Consider the following 20,072-nt stretch of genomic DNA (forward strand, 5'->3'; position numbering starts at 1 on the left):
ACCACAAACTTAGTGGATTAGAACAACACACATACATTATTTCCGTTTCTGTGTGATGAGCATCTGGCCACAGGTATCTGAATAAAATCTCAAGGCATCATCTGGAGGTTTAACTGGGGGGAAAATCCATTTTCAAGCTCCCTCAGGTTATATTTACTTACTTTCTTTCCTGTCTCATCACCACTCCAGTCTATGCCTGTTCACAACCTCACCTTTCTTTATTTCCCCAAAGCTAGAACGACTTAATCCATTCCCGCAGGTGCAGTCATACTTCTTCCAATTGATTGAACCAAAATTGACTAGAGGTAGGAATTACTAAAACATCCACTGAACCTCTTTCTGGGAATCCTCCCCAATTCACCATCGGTCTTGTTCTAATGTGGGAGGCCAAATCTGTTTAATAGTTCTTGGCTTCAGACTGGGTAACTTATATTTTTAGTTTCTTCTCAGAGTTTCATGTTCTGATACTAGGCCAGTTATGATTTGTCTTCTCATATTTATGTTATCCTACCTCCCAGCCTTGCCTCGTGATTTGGGGCTTTGTTTTTAAACTAGGAGTTGGCACCCTGCTTACTAGTGGTATCTAACCTCCCAAGTGCTCTCTGCCTGCCTCTCTACCTGGATTTCCCAGCATTGCTTATCTCAGATTGTTCTCAATATTTCTCTCACCTACTGGGATCTCCATTGGGATCTCACCTACTGGGATCATCAAACCTCATTTGCTTGATATGTGTTTTGTCCACTGGATTCAATCTCTTCATCGGCTCCTGCATCTAGAATAGTTTCTTGCTCTAAGAAGTCATGCCAAAATTGGTTCCAAGGCTTGCCAAAGCTGTGTCAGAAGTTGATTTTATGTGAGAAAATATCATGGATAAGGTCGAAAATGATCCAGGCTTTGAGAGATGATTCATTTTCTGTAGGTAAAGGAGAAGGTAAAGATTGGTTAGCGTGGGAACAATGTGTGCACAAACATATAGTTAGAAACTTACAAAGATTGAGTAATGTTTCTCATGTTTGCCTCATCCTATACATTCTCCTGCTGAAGCCCTTTATTTTGCCCTCTCTAGATATGGCAAGCAGAATTCACATGATATGGCAACTGAGGGAATGTGTCTTATGAGCAAAATAAGAAGTCAAAGTTGATTGTGATTTCAAGACAAAGATGAAAGAAGGTGGTGCTGTTACCTGCACCAGGGAATGCTGAAGAAACAACAGATCTGGAAAGGCCACATAAAGCTGAGGAAATAATAGAGTCAGCCTTATGAGTCAGATTTCTTCTATCTTCAGGAATCTAAAGGATTCAACTTAATATTGTTGAGTCTAACGTCTCCAAACATGCAAAATATGTCATGAACTCAATAATTTCCCATCAGTTCTGAGGGTAAATCCTGAATCAGTGTCAAGATTCAAAGTCACGATCTATTTTTGTCTTAACTCTGTCCTCAGCCATTTTTATATTAATATATGGAGGTCTGTAGAATCAGAAACATCTTGGTGGAGATAACCCAGCAGTTTCAAAGAACCACAATCTCAACAAATTTTTTGTCCTTAAAAGCAAAGACATTAACTAGAACATAATGGAGACAAAGTTAAGCTGCATTATGTTCATTTATGATCTGTTAACCTAGCCTCAAAAAGAGTGAGATCTTTGAAGTTAAGAAAGTTCTGGAGTAGAGTCAGGACGTACAGTAGTGTGACGGTTCACCAGTTGCTAATCATGGGAAAGTTTATCCTTCGAGCTTAAATTCTGCAATTGAAAGACTATACTATTTACCATGGTTATTATGGAAACTAAATGAATTGCATGTATAAGCACCCTGTACAGAGTCTGTAAATTGAAGTTGTCCTTTTCCTCACCCGTTACCCCTACCCTCAATCAAATAAAGGCATTTATTATTACCACTAATCTAGCCTGGAAACATAAGAAATAAAACTTTTTTGTGAGCACTTTCTTCACCAACATTTTCCTAAGATTGTCTGTGCTCACTTTATACTTTCTCATCTCATGGTCTCTCTTGGTGGAAATCATTGAGGTTGCTGCCTCGGTGTCTGTTCTTTTTTCTCCCACTAAAGAACATGATGGATGTGGGATTAAGCACACCTCTACTTTCAGGGATTTAAGCCAGTCATGGTCTTCCTGCTCTTCTTTCCACTGTGACAGACTCTTTGTGGTCCATGAACAAAGAGAACTCAATCAGAGGACATCAGAGAAAACCTATTTGGTAGATAGAAATAAAATATTGATGAAATGTATGACTGAAATTACTGAGCCACATGAAGAAATCCACCCTGAAAGAAGTTGTCATTCTAAGTGCAGGGCCAAAAGAACAGCAGAGGAAATATTAAAATGCAATGGAAAACTGCCCTGAGACTTTTCTCGTTAGTTGGTGAACTAATGCATTCCCTTTATTAAGTCAATCTACCAAAATCGTCCTAAGGAATATTTTGGTTATATTTCTGATGCCATCTCTCTGTGTGTGTTGCCATTGTAGGGATCGTCCATATCCTTCATCTCACCGAATCAATGAGTTGCTTTTCCAGCTCTTTTTTTTAAGTGCTAGAGCTTTTCAGCACATACACTCACAACTGTGAAAAGACATACGTAAAAAGATATTAATTATGTTATTGATTTTAAAAGCAAAATATTGAAAACAAACCCAAATGTGCATGAATAAGTGTTTGTTAAATAAATTACAGATGTGCATACTAGATTACTGTGTAGATATTTAATAGAATACAGCAACTTCTGTTACTGATATAGAACAGTCTCCAGGATATATTGAGAAAAAGTGAAGTGCAGAAGGGAATATAAAGTATGTACCTTTGTGGGGGGGAAAAGAAGCTTCATAGACATACTTATAAATACATAGAATAAATGGACAGATATGAGGTCTGACAATTAAGTTTGTGAACTCATCTTAAAAAAAGTACTACATAGCTCAGTGCTGAATATCACTATGGTCACCTTCAAAGTACTCCCCTTGGGAAGCTATACACCGATACCAGCACCTAGTCCACCCTTCAAAGCAATTTTGGAACTCTTTTTCTGGAATGGCCATCAGCGCTGTCATTGAATTACCCTTAATGTCCTTAATGTCATCAAGCTGTCTTCTTTTCAATATTTCCTTTATCTTTGGGTAAAGAATTGGGGGCCAGATCAGGTGAGTATGGAGGGTGTTCCAATACAGTTATTTGTTTACTGACTAAAAACTCCCTCACAGACAGTGCCATGTGAGCTGGTACATTGTTGTGATTCAAGAGCCATGAATTGTTGGTGAAAAGTTCAAGTCATCTAACTTTTTCATGCAGCCTTTTCAGCACTTCCAAACAGTAAACTTGGTGAACAGTTTGTCCAGTTGATACAAATTCATAATGAATAATCCTTCTGATATCAAAAAAAGTTAGCAACATCGTTGCAACAAGTTTATGAACTTAATTTTCAGACCTCATATACATGAATTAGTAGAAAGTAGTACATTGCTTTCCCCTGGAAAAGAGAACTGGATTGCTGAGATAATATGGGAGGGAGAAAAAATTTTTCACTAAATAAATAACGTTTCCTTCTTTTTAGAATTTGGGACATGTTCATGTATTTCCAGTTTAAAAAATATAATGTAAATATTTAAAATAAAGAAATGTTACTATTGTTTTTGTCAGAAAAAACCCTTTTTGGTTATGATTATTACTGTCTAATAAATATTTCTGATTCTTTTGCCAGACATACGGCAGGATATCATTTACTTGTCCTTGGTGTTAGATGAGGTGATGTAAATTTTCTTTGACCAGTGAAATGTAGACAGAGTGATGTCTATGATATTCACAGAGAGCCTTAGGAGTCATTGTGCAATTTATCAAGAACTGTTTCCCTCTGCCTCAGTAAAGGACTGAGCTCAAAGTGGTAGCAGTCACTCCACATATCTTCATCGATTCCCGCGATTCCCCCAATCTCCCACAGTTTTATTTACTGTGTTTTGGGCTCCAAACTCTTTTATCTAATCGTCTATTGATGCTTTTACTTGGTTATCTCACAGGAATTTCTAAATTTAAAACGCAACATGATTTCTCTTACTCTTAACCGTCTCCCCCAAACTCACTTCTCTTCCAGTCTCCCCCAAACTGTGTTAAAGCCACTGCTAACCAAGAAGGTGCTCATGCCAGAAATCCAGGAGTTATCCTTAATACCTTTCTTTCCCTGAGAACTCTAGTCCATAATTAAATCTGAATGATGTTAAAACAAGTTGAGTCATATCTCTCCATCTCCCCTGAGACTCCCTATTTTTGCCACCCTCTCATCGTCTGTAATAGTCCTTTAAATTAACCTGCCTTCCAACTTTCAACATCATTTCGAATTCTCTACAGCTAATCATTCAAAATATATAATGGCTTGTGTTGCTTCTCTGCTTAAAGACTCCTTCAACAAATCCATAATACACTTAAAATAAAACACAGCTCTTTAACACATCTGAAAGACCCTGAATGATTTGATCCTTCCTACCTGTCTATATTATCTTATTCCACATCCACCCTCCAACATTCTAATCAGGCATCCATTTTCTTTCAGCTCTTTGGACATGCTGAGATTTTTTTCACCTCTGAGCCTTGACATTATTTTGTATTTTCTCTTTCTAGATTGGTGTATCTCCTCCTACTTATCCACCTGGCTAATTGTGTTTAGATGCATTATTATTATTATCATCATCATCATCAACATCATCATCCCAGAGAAACCTTTTCTAACAACCAAATTTTAGCAGATTGTTCCCCGGCCCCACAACATTATTGTCCCTCGCCACTCTGTCATGTCTTTAATTACAGCTTTATAATAAATAATTATATATTAAGTTGTGATCTTTATGGTTGATTTCTTACTCCCACTAGACAAAACTTAGTGAGGTATTAAATGTGTTTTCCTCATTTTCCTATGCCTTGCATCCAAGAGAGTGCCTGTCATTTGAACAAATCAATAAAAGAATGAACCAGTTTCTATGTTGTACCTGGTATGGTTTAAAGCATAACCTAGTGGTGATAAGAACTTAGTGGTATGTTGTATATGTATATGTCATACAGTTAGTATGTGCACACAAAGTCTTAACACTCAGGAACTGCCAAGTAAATGGTAACAAGAGAATATTTTAATGAGACAGTGTGGAGGATACGATAAATTTAGTTTCCAGGGCAGTCAGGAAGCACCACTGAAGAAACATTTGGGTTAAAAAGGAATGGCTGGATTTCAAGCCACTTTTGTTTCCCCATCTGCAAATGATGACATGGACTAGATGATTTGCTATGTTCCTAAGCTCCAATATTCTAGAATACTATTTCCCAATTTTGTCCAGAACCATTTCTACAAGACAGCAGTTGACTAAGCTTTTTCTTCCTTAGACATGTAAGAACACTTACTATACTTGGGAGGTAAAAACAAAAATCCTGTGTTGGTGGAGAGAAGGGGAGAGGGTATGGGGCAGCTATATGGCCCATCCATGGAGTATGTGTTCCTACTACACTTACTAGCAGAATATCTGCTAAATGCTCAGTCCAGTGTGGTCATTGTATTGAAAATAAGTTTTATTCTAGAAAGTAAGGAACAGGCCCAAAATAAAAATCTTTATTAAACAGTAAATGAAACACCCATGGAGATACAGTCTCTGTCTATTGTACACAGGTATTTCCCATTCTATTCAATGTAATCCAGTAGCAAGTGAAGCAGTCCCGATGAATGCTGCATGACATGTGAAGATGTCTGCAAGGATCATCTACTTTGGGCACTTTACATGCTGGAAAATTATCCATTTTGACTCACAATAAATTATATGAATAATAATTAGATTCATTTAAAAGGAATCTGTCTTCTCCATATCTCACCTAACATATCCAGTAGTTACTCTTTAATATACGTGTCACCACCCGATCATTAGGGTCGAACTCAAACTTTGATGATCCGCTGAAGAAATAGAAAAATCCTGTAAATATAGATGAGGAAGATAATGAGGCATTCTTCAAATAAATCATTTTACAACTTGCAAAACTCAGAATAATCGTGAGCTAATAATGAATAATAATGAACGGCACTTATTAAGTGGTTACTCTGTGCCAGGCACTGTTCTGAGTGCTTTACATGCTTTATCTCACCTACATTTACAAAAATGTGTGAGGTGTTGCTGATGAGAAAACACTTGAAAATTAGGGAGATATTACAGTTTTCCCAGGGTAATGCCACTAATGAAAGATGAAGGAAGCACTCCATGTTATCTGTCTGATTCCAAAGCCAGTGCTCTAAAATATTATAAAATATTAAATTATAATTCTGAACTGATAAAATTCTATGATGTTTTAAAACCTTAATTTATTCTCCTCTTTCTTCTCAATCCACTCTTCTCCCACTAGGTCCTAAATACAGCTTGGGAGGAAATTGGACCCAAGAGAATTAGGCCAATGATAAAGTACAGTAGAGGTTCACTTCTGGCTTCACATACATTCGGTCATTATCTTAGTAACAAGATCATCAACCTCACGAGCATTATGATTGTCAAGCCCTGGCAGCTCCCTCCAAAATTCCTTCAGAACAAGAATAAGTTTCACTTTCTTATCTCCCCACAACATTATTCTTTCTTGCCACCCTGTCGTTCCTTTAATAACAAATAGATGACAAATTATAATAAATAATTGTATATTAATTTGTGATCTTTTTGATTGATTTCTTACTCCCACTAGACAAAACTAAATGAGGAATCAAATTTTGTCTATTTTGAGCATATAGGAGGGCTATTATTTATTTACATAAATTATATAATGCAGACAATTACAGACTACAACAAAAGGCCAGACAAGTCCCCTTGGGATGGGGTAGGAGAAAAGGGACAATAGGATGAGATAGAGGAAAATGACAACCAGCCATTAGTAAACCTGACTCATACATGGTTGTATTTTTATGCCAACATAGTGACCTGAAAGATAATGGGTTTATAGTGTGAGGAAGTATCCTCTGATTTTTTTTTTTTGTTTTTTGGTGCAAGTATGGAATAGAGACTTGGAAATTATGCAAGAAAAACAAAATTTAAACCAATTTGGATAAATTAGAAAATTAATTTTTTTAGGTATTTAGAGTAGAAAGAACATAAAACCGATTTGAAAATGATTTGAAAGTAGCTTTGATTCTCCACATCATTTTGATAGAAAATGCCCCAAAGTGTCCTCATTGGCAATGAAATGAGTGTCATCTTACCAAATGCATGTAATACAGCATCAACTTTCGGCTCAACTCCTGGAAAGTCATCACCTATCAGTCTGGGGAAGCCTTGTTCCATGGACTGGCTATTTTCATCAAATCTATAACAAGTGAAAGAAATAAAACTTAAACATTGTGCAGAGGCCCTATTCCATGCATCAGTATGATGTTCCAGTGTGGAATCCTGGATAATTCTCAGAATAAAGAAGTGTTTAACATTTTTGTGATTACAAAAATATGTGACTTTCCTGGACTTGAAAACTCAGCACATAAAATACTATTTTCTCCAGAATCAAGGACATTCCACTATTTTACAGAGATTCCATGTAGATGTCTGAGGTGAATTTTCTAAGCCTAGACACTCGTACAGCCCAAATGTTTCTCTGACACAAATGCGTGAAGACTGTATACACATAAGATGCAAAGTGAATTAAATCATTTGGCTAAAAATGAACTTTTGTCTCTCTCTCTCACACTTGCCCTGTAGACCTTGTCTTTACAGCCTGACACATATGAGCTTCATCTGAGGGCCACTGTCTGTACCTCAGTTGGCCTCTCATGATGTCTTTTGGTGTCTGGATATATGACCCAGTAATCAAGCACTCTAAGAGCCCTTTATTATATCTAGGAGGTTGAATAACTATAAGTTTTCTCCTTCATAATCAGAAAGTTTAAAATTAAAGAAAGTTAGAGGATGGGAGTGGGGGATATCCTTAAAGAGAGAAATAATGTTCCTAATTTACGCTCCATATAAAATCATTCTTATTGCTTCTTACCTCCAGTATTTGTCCTCTACAAAGAAGTAGGTTTTATTTTCCTCATCAGAAATAGCTGCATCAATTTTCCTTATGGTTGGAGGAAGACCCAGGGTGTGGATGTCTCTTGGATAACCTGCTTCCATCTCAGTTCCTCTGATGGCCCAGAATTTATTTCCTATTGAACAAAGACACCCAAGAAATTTTGAGTGAAGCCTTTTTGGTTTGAAAGATAATTTTATTACTTATTGTGAAAAAGAGGAATTCTTGGTTTTAATTCCAACTACTAATCCAATGCCCAGTTCATAGCTGGTATTTAATAAATATTCCCTGAATAAGTGAATGAATAAATAAGTGAACAAACAAAAGAGTAGATAACTTTGGTCCAATGGCCTTTCTGGGTCTTATATTTATTATCTATAAATTATACTGACCAGTACTAGTTACTTCTTATAATTTCTGGTGACTTCTTAATCTAAATTTCTAACCTGGAACTCTCGTAAGCTTCACAACAATAAGTCAATTACTTGCTGGACACTTTCTTTTGTACATCTCATAGTCACCTGTTCAATCTGTGTTGCTTCTGAATACCTTAAGAATCCACATAAATTTGAGTAAATTAGCACAATGCAATCCTATCAGGCTCTCTGCTTTTACTTGTTATATCACCTTTCCCATGCCAACCCCATCACTACCAGGTTAACTAGTCTAAAATGCCAATCTATTGTGCATCTCTCTTGCTTCACGGGAATTGAATGACTTGTACCTGTCACAAAAGTTCCAGATACACTGTTACTTTTGTTTAAACAGTTTCTTCTGCCTTAAAGAGCTTTCCGTTCTCTACACACCCAGATCCTCTCACCACAGTAAAGTTCTTCTCCTTTAACACTCATCCTAAACATCATCTTCTCTCAGATCTTTGCTGAACCCTGGGTGTGGGTCAAGTGCTCTCCCTCTAAACTCCCATGGAACCCTGGCTTCCCTTAATGCCAGCACTTATCACACGGTATGTTGATGACTTCATCTCTGCTGCTGTCTCTAGAATATGAGCACTTTTTAGTTTTGACCTCCACTAACAAGCACAGTGCCTGGAACATTGCAAGTAATAAATAAATGTGAGATAAGTTATGAATAGTAGCAATACTTTAGTGTTATATAACCCTTTACAATATCCAGGATAATTTCTCATTATTTCGCTTAATCCTCATTTCATTTGAAAATGAGTTTGTTAGAAATACATATATTTTTTAAAATCCCCATACAGTTTGACATTTAAAAATACTCCCAAATAACTTATGAATCAAGGAAAACTCTTTTTTAATGAATAAATTAAAAATACTACATATCAAAACTTGTGGGATGAAGCAAAAGCTGGGAAGAAGGAATATTTACGTGCATAAATGCTTATATTAGAAAAAAAGAAAGGCTACAGATTAATAAGTTATCAAACTTAAGTTATAAAAAACTAACAGAATAAATTAAAAAAAAAGTGAAGGAAATAATAAGAAAATGGACAGAAAAGAAATGAAAGAACAAAATACAATAAACGATTAACAAAGTCAAAAGTTAGTTCTCTGAGACCAATAAAATTGTTAACTATCCTGTTTTCCTATGAGATTGATAGAAAGACACAAAGATTCAATATCAGGAATTGAAAAAGGAACAAAACTTCAGCAATAATTAAAACAACAATAAAATAATACTCTGAAAATATTATACCAGTTGACATGAAAAAAGACAAAGTTGACAAATTCTTATAAAAATATGTTAACAAAATTAACTCAAGAAATAATAGAAGCTCAAATAGCATATTACCAGTTGAATAAATGGAAACAATATTTAAAAGTCTGACAAAGGTACCAACAAGCCTGGATAGTTTCATTAGTTAATTTATTTATCCCTGCACTGACTGCATTTCTTTGTCTATTGAGGCTTTATAATATAGGACATTTCTGCTCATCTTATTCTTCTCCAGGAATATCTTGGCTATTCAGGGCCTTTGCTCTTCCATATAAATTATGGAACTAATATGTCAAGTTCCATGAAAAATATTTTGGCATTTGAATTGAAACATCCTTGCATCTATAGATAAATTAGCATTTTTACTATGTTGAATTTTTCTATCCATGAATATGAAATATCATCTATTTACTTAGGTCTCATCAAATATTTTATTTTATCTTAAATTTTTAAAACATTTTTATTAAAATATAGCTAACATACAATATTATATTAGTTTCAGGTGTACACCATAGTTGTTCAACATATACCTAAAAAAGTGATCACCATGATAAATCCAGCAACCATCTGACACTGTACTATATTATCACAATATTACAGTTATATTTCCTATGCTGTACATTACAACACCATGACTTATTTGTTTTATACCTGGAAAGTTGAACCTCTTATTCCCCTTCACCTCTTTTCCCTTCCTTTTTAAAATTTTCAATTATAGTTGACATTCAATATTATTTTATATTAATTTTAGGTGTACAGCATAGTCATTAAACATTTATGTAATTTAAGAAGTGGTCCCCCTAACTAGCCTAGTACCCACCTGGCACTATACATAGTTATTACCTTATTATTGACTATATTCCCTATGCTTTACTTTACATCCCCATGACTATTTTGTAACTACCAACTGTACTTTTTAATCCCTTAACCTTTTTCACCATGCCACCCAAACACCCTCATCTATCACTCTGATTAATCTGGTAGCCATCTGACACCATACATAGTTATTACAATATTATTGACTATGTTCATTATGCTATTCCCTACATCCCCATGACTACTGTGTAAAAAATAATTTCTACATCTTAATTCCTTCTCCCTTTTCACTCACCCCCAACCCCCCTCCCATCTGGCAACCACCAAAGTGTTCTCAGTATCTATGGGTTTGTTTCTGTTTTGTTTGCTTCTTTATTTTATTCCTTAGATTCCACAGATAAGCAAAATCACATTGCATCTGTCTTTCTCTGACTGTCATACTTCAATCAGCACAATACTCTCCAGGTCTATATATGCCACCACAGATGGCAAGAACCCATTCCTTTCTATGGCTGAGCAATATTCCATGATTTCCATTATATATATATATATATATATATATATATATATATATATATATATATATATATATATATACATACATGTCTCCATCTACTCTTGATCCATTTATCTATTGATGGACACTCCAGCTGTCTCCACATCTTGGCCATTGTAAACAACGTTTCAGTGAACATACGGATGCACACATCCCTTTGAAGTAGCGTTTTTGTTTTCTTCAAATAAATACTCAGAAGTGAGATAACTGGATCCTTCTTTGTCTCTCAGTATAGCCTTTGTTTTAAAGTCTATTTTGACTGGTATTAAGTATTGCTACCCCAGTTTTTTTGTTTGTTTGTTTTCATTTCATGAAATATCATTTTCTCATCCCTTTACTTTCAGTCTGTGTGTGCCTTTGGATCTGAAGTGAGTCTCTTGTAGGCAGAATATGTAAGGGTTGTGTTTTCTTATTCATTCAGCCACCCTGCCTTTGATTGGAGCATTTAATCTATTTGCATCGAAAGTAATTGTTGATAGATATGTAGTCATTGCCATTTTATTATTCATATTTTTAACTTTTTTTTTGTTTGTTTGTTTTTTGTTTTTTGTTTTTTTGGCCCTCAAGAAGTCCATCTAAGATTCTTTGTAATACTGGTTTGGTGGTGATGAACTCCTTCAGCTTTTTCTTGTCTGGGAAGCTCTTTATCTGTTCTTTGATTCTAAATGATAGCTTTGCTGGGTAGAGTAATCTTGGTTGTAGTTAGGTTCTTTTCATCACTTGAAATATTTCATGCCACTCCCTTCTTGCTTGTGAAGTTTCTATTGAGAAATCAACTGACAGTCTTATGGGAGCTCCCTTGTAGATAACTGTTTTTCTCTTGCTGCTTTTAAGATTCTTTCTTTGTCTTTAAACTTTGGCATTTTAATTATGATGTGCCTTGGTGTGGGCCTCTTTGAGTTCAGCTTGTTTGACACTCTCTGTGTTTCCTGGCCTTGAATATACATTTCCTTCACCAGGTTAGGGAAGTTTTCGGTCTTTATGTCTACAAATAGGTTTTCAATTCCTTTCTTCATCACTTCTTCTTCTGGTACTCCTGTGATGCAAATGTTGGTATGCTTGATGTTGTCCCAGAGGCCCCTTAACCGCTCCTCATTTTTTTAGATTCTTTTTTCTTTTGCTGTTCAAATTGGGTGTTTTATGCTACCTTACCTTCTAAATTGCTGATTTGATTATGTTCTTCATTTTATATACTGTTGATTCCCCTAACATATTCTTCATTTCAGTTACCATTCTTCACTTCTGACTTTTTTGTTCTGGTTCTTTTTTGTTTTCTATCTCCATTTTTATGTTTTCTATCTCTTTGTTGACATTCTCCCTGAAATGATTGAGCCTTTTTATAACCAGTGATTTGAACTCTGAATTTGATAGATTGCTTGTCTCCATTTTGTTTAGTTCTTTTTCTTGAGATTTGTTCTGTTCTTTTATTTGGGACATGTTTCTTTGTATCCCATTTTGGCTGCCTCTTTATCCTTGTTTCCATGTATTAGGTAAAGCTGCTATGTCTCCCAGTCTTAGTAGAGTTGTTTTATATAGTAGGTGTCCTGTGGGAACCAGTGGTGTTGTCTCCCTGGTCACCAGAGTCAGGTGCTCCGGGTGTGTCCCTTGTATGGGTTGTGTGTGCCCCTCTATTGTAGTTGAGCCTTGGTTGGAGTTTGCACATCAGTGAAAGGGATTGATCTTCAGGCTGATTAGTTTTATGGACTGGCCATGACTACAATGCAGGAGCTGTGGTGCAGGAGCTGACCCTATGGAGCAGGATTTGCTTCATCAGGGCTGTGATGCCTCCTCATTCTGCTTTTGGGGTATATCACCCTTGGAGGCAGCCAGGTGACGCTCCGACTTGGTTCAAGCTGGCCACTGGGTGTTCCAGCCCTGGGGCCTCCTGACAGGGGACCCACTGCAGGCCAAGTTATGTTGCATGCTGTGCCCTGCTTAGGGTTGCCTGGCATAAACCACAAAGCAATCTGCAGATGGTCACTGCCTGCACTTGTCTTGGAGGTGCCTCAAGAGCCACACCACAAACTGAGGTTGGTAGTCACCAGTGCCAGCCTGAAGGCTGCTCAGTCAGAGGTATAGGACATACCAAAGACAGACGCTGCTTGTTTGGATTTCGTGAACCTTTGAAAGATTTTAGGAAAATATGCAGCATGAGACAAGACAGGCAGTTTGTATGAAAATGCCACTGGAACAGGCTTGGGTGTGCCTGAAATTTGGGTAGCGTGGGGTCTCAGGGAATTACCAGGGCAGGGAGGATGAACAGTGCTAGCCATGTCGATGGAGACTCAGATATGGTGGCCACCTGTGTCTTCATGCTGAGAGTGGGAGCGCTCAACAAAAAATAATGGCTTCTGTCAACTCCTCTGTCTGGGAGAAAGTTGTCCCTCCCATCCTCACCCTGAAGCCAGACAATGCAGCTCCTCCCCATATATCCCTGGCACCCTTCAAGCTGCTGGCCCAGTACCAGAGATCAGAGTGAGTGAGTCTGTCAATAAGTAAGTCCATGCATGGGCCCTTTAAAAGGAACCTCTGGGACTCCATCTCACTCAGTCACAATCTCTGGTTTTCACAGCCAGAAGTTATGGGTACTTCTCTTTGCAGCACTGAAACCCTGGACTGGGGAGCCTGGTTTGTGGTTGTGGCCCCTTGATCCCCCCGGGGGGGGGTACCTCTGCAGCTGAGATATCCCTTGCTGTTTTTAAAGGTCACACACAGGTATGGGACCAGCCTGTTCAAAGTCTCTGCTCCTACAAGTCTCAATGTGGCTTCTTCTGTATGTCCTTAGTTGTAGGGCTTTGGTTCAGGTAGGCTTCATGCAATTCTGTAATGGTTGTTCTGTAGTTTAGTCATAATTTTGATGTGGTCATGTCAGGAGGCAAGCACAGCATTTACCTACTCCACCATTTTAATCAGTCATCCATTGAATATATTAAATAAAGCTTGTAATGTTTTTTGTACATACCTTGTTTAAGCATTAGCACTAGTCTTGCAGTAATACGCCATTCAAAATGTAATATAATGGAGAAAATTCATTTCTTGATGACATTATTGCAATAGAATTTATTTCAACAAGCTAAAAAAATTTACATAGGACTTACCTTTAAAAATAAAAACGATATCCTTGCTATGAACTTCATATGCAGCATCCAAGTTTGATGGAAGAAAGGGCCAAAATGTAGAAATCAATTCTAATTCAATTTTGGGATTCCAGCGGGATCTGCGCCAAAAATATCTGTAATACATAAAAATTAATTAGAATTGTCATATACATATCTATTTTTTAAAGGAATATATTCTGTTTCTTTTGATCAATGCTAATTTAGAAGTTAGTACAAGACTGACCTTCTCCTACGATCCAGGGTTATAAACTCTATGGCAGGAAATGTGTTAACAATGTCCTAATTACTTAGCATAGTGTCTAGTCTAACATTTTGTAAAACTGTGTGTATATTATGTACCATTTTGAAAAAAGTAGCAGGAAAAATATATACCTATTCATGCATGTATGTGAATAGAACATCTTTGTAAAAAAATGAAGGAAATTGGTAGCAATGGTTGCACATGTGGAGAGAACTGGGGATTCTGTAAGTCAAGATGGGGGAGAGATTTTTCTTTTAATTCTTTGTCTTTCGGTAATGTTTTAACATTATGCCAAAGCCATATACCACTTTACCTAAAATTAATTAATTTAAATATCAGCATTTGTTAACAAATGTAAAGATCCAGTTCTGCTTCTAAAGATATATCTGTACTTTTTGAAGAAGTTGCATGATTTGTGATATGTAAATGCAACAATTACTAATGCATTTATTCAACACATTCATTGCATGTGCCGGGCCTATTCTAGGCTCAGGGGATATAAAAAAGAAAAAAATGAAAAAGTAGATAAAACACACTGCCTTCATTAATCTTTCATTATAGTAACCAAAAATCATCTTTGTAAGTCTGTAAAAATGGTCTGGATAATTTTAAGAAAATGATAAAATGCAAAAAAATAAAAAAATAAAAAATCCAGATCTCAGTGATTTTAAAGCATATTGGAAATCTTTTATTTAAAAATCTCTGTCAAGTTTTCCTTTCTAAGCATTATACATCAAAAAAAGTGGATAGGGAAATATAATTTTCCGCTCTGACCTGTCTTTAAAGAACAGGATTTCTCCCCTCAGAGTGCTGACTGCATCGAAGGACAAAGTAGGATCACACATGTCTGGTGTCTCAGGAGGAACAGATTCCGTGGGCACCACAGGGTCAGCAAGGGAAGTAGGGGGAGGACCTAAAGAGAACAGATGTGAGGATGCAAACATTAGGAGAAACATGAGGCTTCTGTCAATTTATATGCGTTCCAAACATTCTCAAAGTGCTTTAAGTGGACCTGCAAATGCTTTCTGCAGCATTTTAAAGCTGTCCTGCAAAGCTCCAATGCCCAATTTTTCCAGGACCACTCACCATACAGGAACTGAATGCCATTCACATCGTCTTGAGAAAGGCGGAACCGGGCCAGGTCTGTGAGTTCGTTGTAGATTGGGTACATCAATGCTTCAGCATTGGCTGAGTGCTGGAGACCCAGGGAATGGCCAAGTTCATGGGCAGCAACGAGGAATAAATTGATCCCTATTTAAGAAATCAGAAATAAGAGTCTTTATTCCTTAAATATATGTGCATTACAATTGTCAGATGTGCATTATATTTATTTACTTCTTGGAAGAGCAGGCATTTTTTTTCTTTGTTTTTTTGTTGTTAATTGGTCAATTGACTAATTACATATTTAATGGAAAACCGAGTGTATTTCAAGGCTCATTATTGACATCAATCTTGAGACAAAGTGTGCGGCCATATCCAACTACTCTCTTCCACAGCAGAAGCCCATTAATTTTATAACCAAGTCCCTTTTCTTGCAGTATTCTGGAATGGGATGAACCTACTGGTTTAGCACATCAATAAATATTTCTCTTCATTTGTCAATGAAAAGATAAACATTGTTTCAATGTACTGACATTTGCCGGTTACAATCTAAATTAAATGAATCACAGTTTCTTCATCTCAATTCTGGAATCCTTAAACAATCTCACTAATGTTATTTGCCATGGGAATATTGCCTGCACAATTTTTCAGCCTCATGATGATTATTCAGCACATATGGGGTTCAAAAATATTAAGAATGATAGATGTCATCGGATCTATAAGATTGGTTTAAAACATAATATGCCCAATCATGTCTAGCATTGATCACAAAAGAGATTTTGGCCACACAAACACTAGCTCTACTCAGATTTTTTCTTTCATATTACATTTTTTTTATAAAAACAAACCAAAAAAACCACAGAATACTGAAATTGGTAGGCATTGGGTAATTATGATTGACATGCTTTGATATGATTAAAGTAAGTTGACTTTACTTTTAAAGTTGTTATTTGAGACTTTGTGGGACTGTCCCTTTGGAGGAAGAAGTTGTTAATTCAATCACAACAAATAATTTCATCCAGCACTAACGTCACATTTGTTCTCTCTACAGAGATTCTGTTTGCATTTTGATTATAAATCCTAATTAAATTTCAGAAGTAGAAGTATTTGTTTTAGCCAATTGTTTGAAAACTTTGGAAGCCATTCTCAAACTATACACTTATGAAATGAGAAACATTCTTCTACCTGAAAGGTTTGGACATTTTATTTTGGGGTTAGCCCTTCCCTTCAAAACAAGTCCATAAAAAATTTTTTAACCTAGAGAGAGTAAATTGTTAATTTAACCAGATAAACCTAAACTGGAACCTCAGTTTCTGGAATTTGATTCTCATTTCTGTTTTGAAGAGTAAAGAAGTCATTAGGAGAAATTTCCCCAGTTGGATAGAAGCAGTATCCAGGGCACATGTTAGTGTAAATTTAACCCTTGGATAGCTACAATTTGATATGAGAAATAGTTTTTAATGATGATTCTAAGAACACAAAAGATCCACAGTCATCAAAGAAATACTTAATGATGCTTCCTATGTTGTGCTCACCAAGACAGAGAATAAACTTTTTAGACATTTTTCAATAATAATTAAGACAAAAATACTTACATTCTGCTGATCTGTGACCCATTGGGCAATACCAAACAGCCTATTTCTTCAATATTCTTAGTTATTAAGACTTCTCCACATATTAAAAGCATCAGAATCGTTCTGAGAAATGTATAACTAACCTGATGTATCCTTTGTCCATTGTTCATCATCATCAAAGTGAGCATCTCCATAAATCCCTGGCCCGGGTGGGTAGGCATGAGCCAAAACCATTCCAGGTCCATCAAAAGGGAAAAAGTCTCCGTGATCTAAGAGAGAAAATGTGTTTTGTTTTGTTTTTGGTGTTTTGTTTTTCAATTGTTTTTTTTTTTTTAATTGGAAAGATAATAGTTCTTAATGATGAGGAATCTCTTTGGAATCCTTTCCAATAGAAGGATATACAAATACATCTAAACGGATGCATTTCATGTTCCTTGTTTGTTTGTTTGTTTGTTTGTTGTTTCTTTTTACCTTTAACTGCAAAAGTCATCACTATGTCAGCCTCTCCTTCATAAGTCCTGCAGAATGTAAGTGGAGTCACCTTCTCCCAGACTTTCACAGCTTTCTCAATGGCAGAATCAACAGCATCTCTTGGCAAATCCAGTGTATAATCCACAATCCTGTATGAGAGAGAACATTTGAGGAAGATGAGATTTTCTTCTGAGATAGTAATTTATGAAATCTCAGTGTTCTGAGAAAACCTCTTGGGACTCATTACCTGTAGGTAAGGTGAGTTTTCCTCCACCTTGGTGTGCCAGGAAAGGTACTGAAGTGACCAACATCAGGAACTCCACACCTGGGCTTGCGCATCATCTCCAGAGTGTCGGAGTTCAGCTTCCCAGTGACCTTCAACCCCAGGAACTTCTGCATTTCTTGGATTTTTTTGACAACAGAACTACTGTCCTGTGTTGTAGCAACGAATTTCACTTCTTTTGAGAGCTTGTAGTAGTTTTCTAGGTAGTGCTAATGGGATAATAAGTATAGATTTTAGGTCATTCTTATGATTTTTAACCTTTTGTAGTACAGTTGTGCAATTACTCACTTAATCTTTTTCAAATATTCCTCCAGTTTGCTGAAATCAAAATAAGTGTCGTCTTATTTTTAATTCTTCAATTATACCCTTCTTTACCTTTGCTTTATCTTTGTAACTAAATACTCTCTACAGTTTAGTTTACTACCAAAGCAATGGAAATGAAATGGAAAATTTAGATAAATATTTAGTGCACTGAAAGGAGAAACACGAAAGACTTCTTTGGGATTAATTGTATATTTCAGGTACATTTATTTAGTTTCCTCAATTTTCCACTGCGTTTGTCTCATAAAAACTCAGCTTAGGAAAAAATAGTGGGCAAATCCCTGTGTCTAAACATGACACTAGCAATGTAAAAATCTAGCTAATTTCACATGAAAATATCTAAAAAAGTTCCAAAGCAAGACACATTTTGTACACTCTCCCCTTGTTCATGTGTCTCAAGCCCAGTGGTGCTGCTACTATGTTGTCTGTGATCTTAGGGAAATACCTAATCCATCTCACCTTTGTTTCTTCATCCCTGAAAGGAGAAGCCGGAATAGTGTGATACCAAGACCCTTTTCCCATCAAACACTTCATAACTCTCTGTCCTTGAACTACTCCTGCGCAGTAATTCAAACCACTCTGAATGAGGTTTATGAATGGAAAACAGAGGGCTTTCCCACTTGGCCCTGTGAGTGAGTGTGGAACGTATCACCCTTAATTACCTGAACAAGGTCCATGCTGTCACCCTCGTCCCTTGCAGCTCTGTTCAGTGGATAGGCTGAGCAAACTGCCACACACAGCAACAGCAGCATTGGAAGAGTCTTCATTTCCACTCGCTTTACTCAGCTCTGTGTGGTCTTAGTGCCTTGCTTTTTGCCTGTCTTCTCCTAGGTCCACTGTCTAGAGCCCAACTTTTATAGGGTGGCAACGTTCCTTTAGATCATGCACAGCTTGACTCATGATTGCTGTCATCTGCATAGCAGCTGGACCACTTCCAAAAATTTCAAATCCAAAATAGGATGATACAAGCTACTTTACTAATTTCTCTCAACCTTTCTAATTTCGCGAGTCAAAATAATGATTAATCTCTCCAGGATATGCTTCCTGTCTTGGTAGAGAAAAATGGGGCATTTTGTTTTTTTTTTTTTTTTTACTCTGGGAAAAAGTAACTGGAATTTACTAGACAACTTATGTTTGTATATTTGAGAGAAGTAGGCTGGCTTGATAAAAAGCCAGAATTGTGCAGAACTTTTAAATGCAGTTTTAAGAAGAACATATTTAAAATCAAATGTTATAAGACGTAAGTAAATGAAAAGCTGTACATACATAGCTATAGTCTATACTGTTAGACTATTAGATTCTGTAAAAATGGAAGCAATAAAATTGGAAGGGAGAGTTCATTTGTGTGTGTGTGTGTATTTGATTTGAAATACCTATTATTGCTTTCTGGCTAGATTTTGTTAATCCTTGAGGAAAAGTGTCACATCCAGCGCAACACAGGCTGTGGGGAGGCGAGAAGAGGCGGCTTTGGGTTAAGTTTTTTAAGAAAGAGAGAAACAGAGACTCAATGCCGTTAAATCTCAGAGGGCCAAGGGTCTTGCAGCCTCGAAAGACTGGAGCCCCGAATTGGACGGACTGATGGCTTTTATTGATCACATACAAGGAAGTGGCATTGTTTTAGACAAGGTCTGTGAAAGTCATCCACTAGGTCAGAAAATTACCTCAAACCGAAATTATTTGTCCCGAAACAGTTGAACCATAGAGTCCCATAATTACTAAGGTGCGGTATGCACCTCCCTGGGGGCAAAATCTCTCCTGGTGAAACAATTCCATGAGCTGAGCAGAAAGAGCTTGATCTTATCGCTCTAAAGACCTCTCTCCTACAGTTAGGTGAGAGGAAGCAGCCAGAGTCAGCAGCTTTTTCTCAAGC

At 36.7% G+C, this 20,072-nt stretch overlaps 1 protein-coding gene across 1 annotated transcript in view; it reads right to left on the bottom strand.

Moving 5' to 3' along the window:
* Positions 1-18,969, bottom strand: part of LOC308503456 (uncharacterized protein) — a gene marked incomplete at both ends in the record, with an annotated part of 63,975 nt that extends 45,006 nt beyond the window's left edge. Inside the window, 11 exons of the mRNA XM_081062736.1 lie at positions 715-791; positions 5,883-5,960; positions 7,223-7,326; positions 8,002-8,158; positions 14,191-14,324; positions 15,227-15,365; positions 15,539-15,703; positions 17,271-17,396; positions 17,599-17,747; positions 17,846-18,090; positions 18,865-18,969. Of these exons, the coding sequence (XP_080918862.1) occupies positions 715-791; positions 5,883-5,960; positions 7,223-7,326; positions 8,002-8,158; positions 14,191-14,324; positions 15,227-15,365; positions 15,539-15,703; positions 17,271-17,396; positions 17,599-17,747; positions 17,846-18,090; positions 18,865-18,969 (1,479 nt within the window). The remainder of the gene's footprint in view (positions 1-714; positions 792-5,882; positions 5,961-7,222; positions 7,327-8,001; positions 8,159-14,190; positions 14,325-15,226; positions 15,366-15,538; positions 15,704-17,270; positions 17,397-17,598; positions 17,748-17,845; positions 18,091-18,864) is intronic.
* Between the last annotated feature and the right edge of the window lie 1,103 nt (positions 18,970-20,072).

Source organism: Rhinolophus hipposideros, assembly GCF_964194185.1.
Source record: "Rhinolophus hipposideros genome assembly, chromosome: 10".
In the NCBI taxonomy this organism is placed as follows: domain Eukaryota; kingdom Metazoa; phylum Chordata; class Mammalia; order Chiroptera; family Rhinolophidae; genus Rhinolophus; species Rhinolophus hipposideros.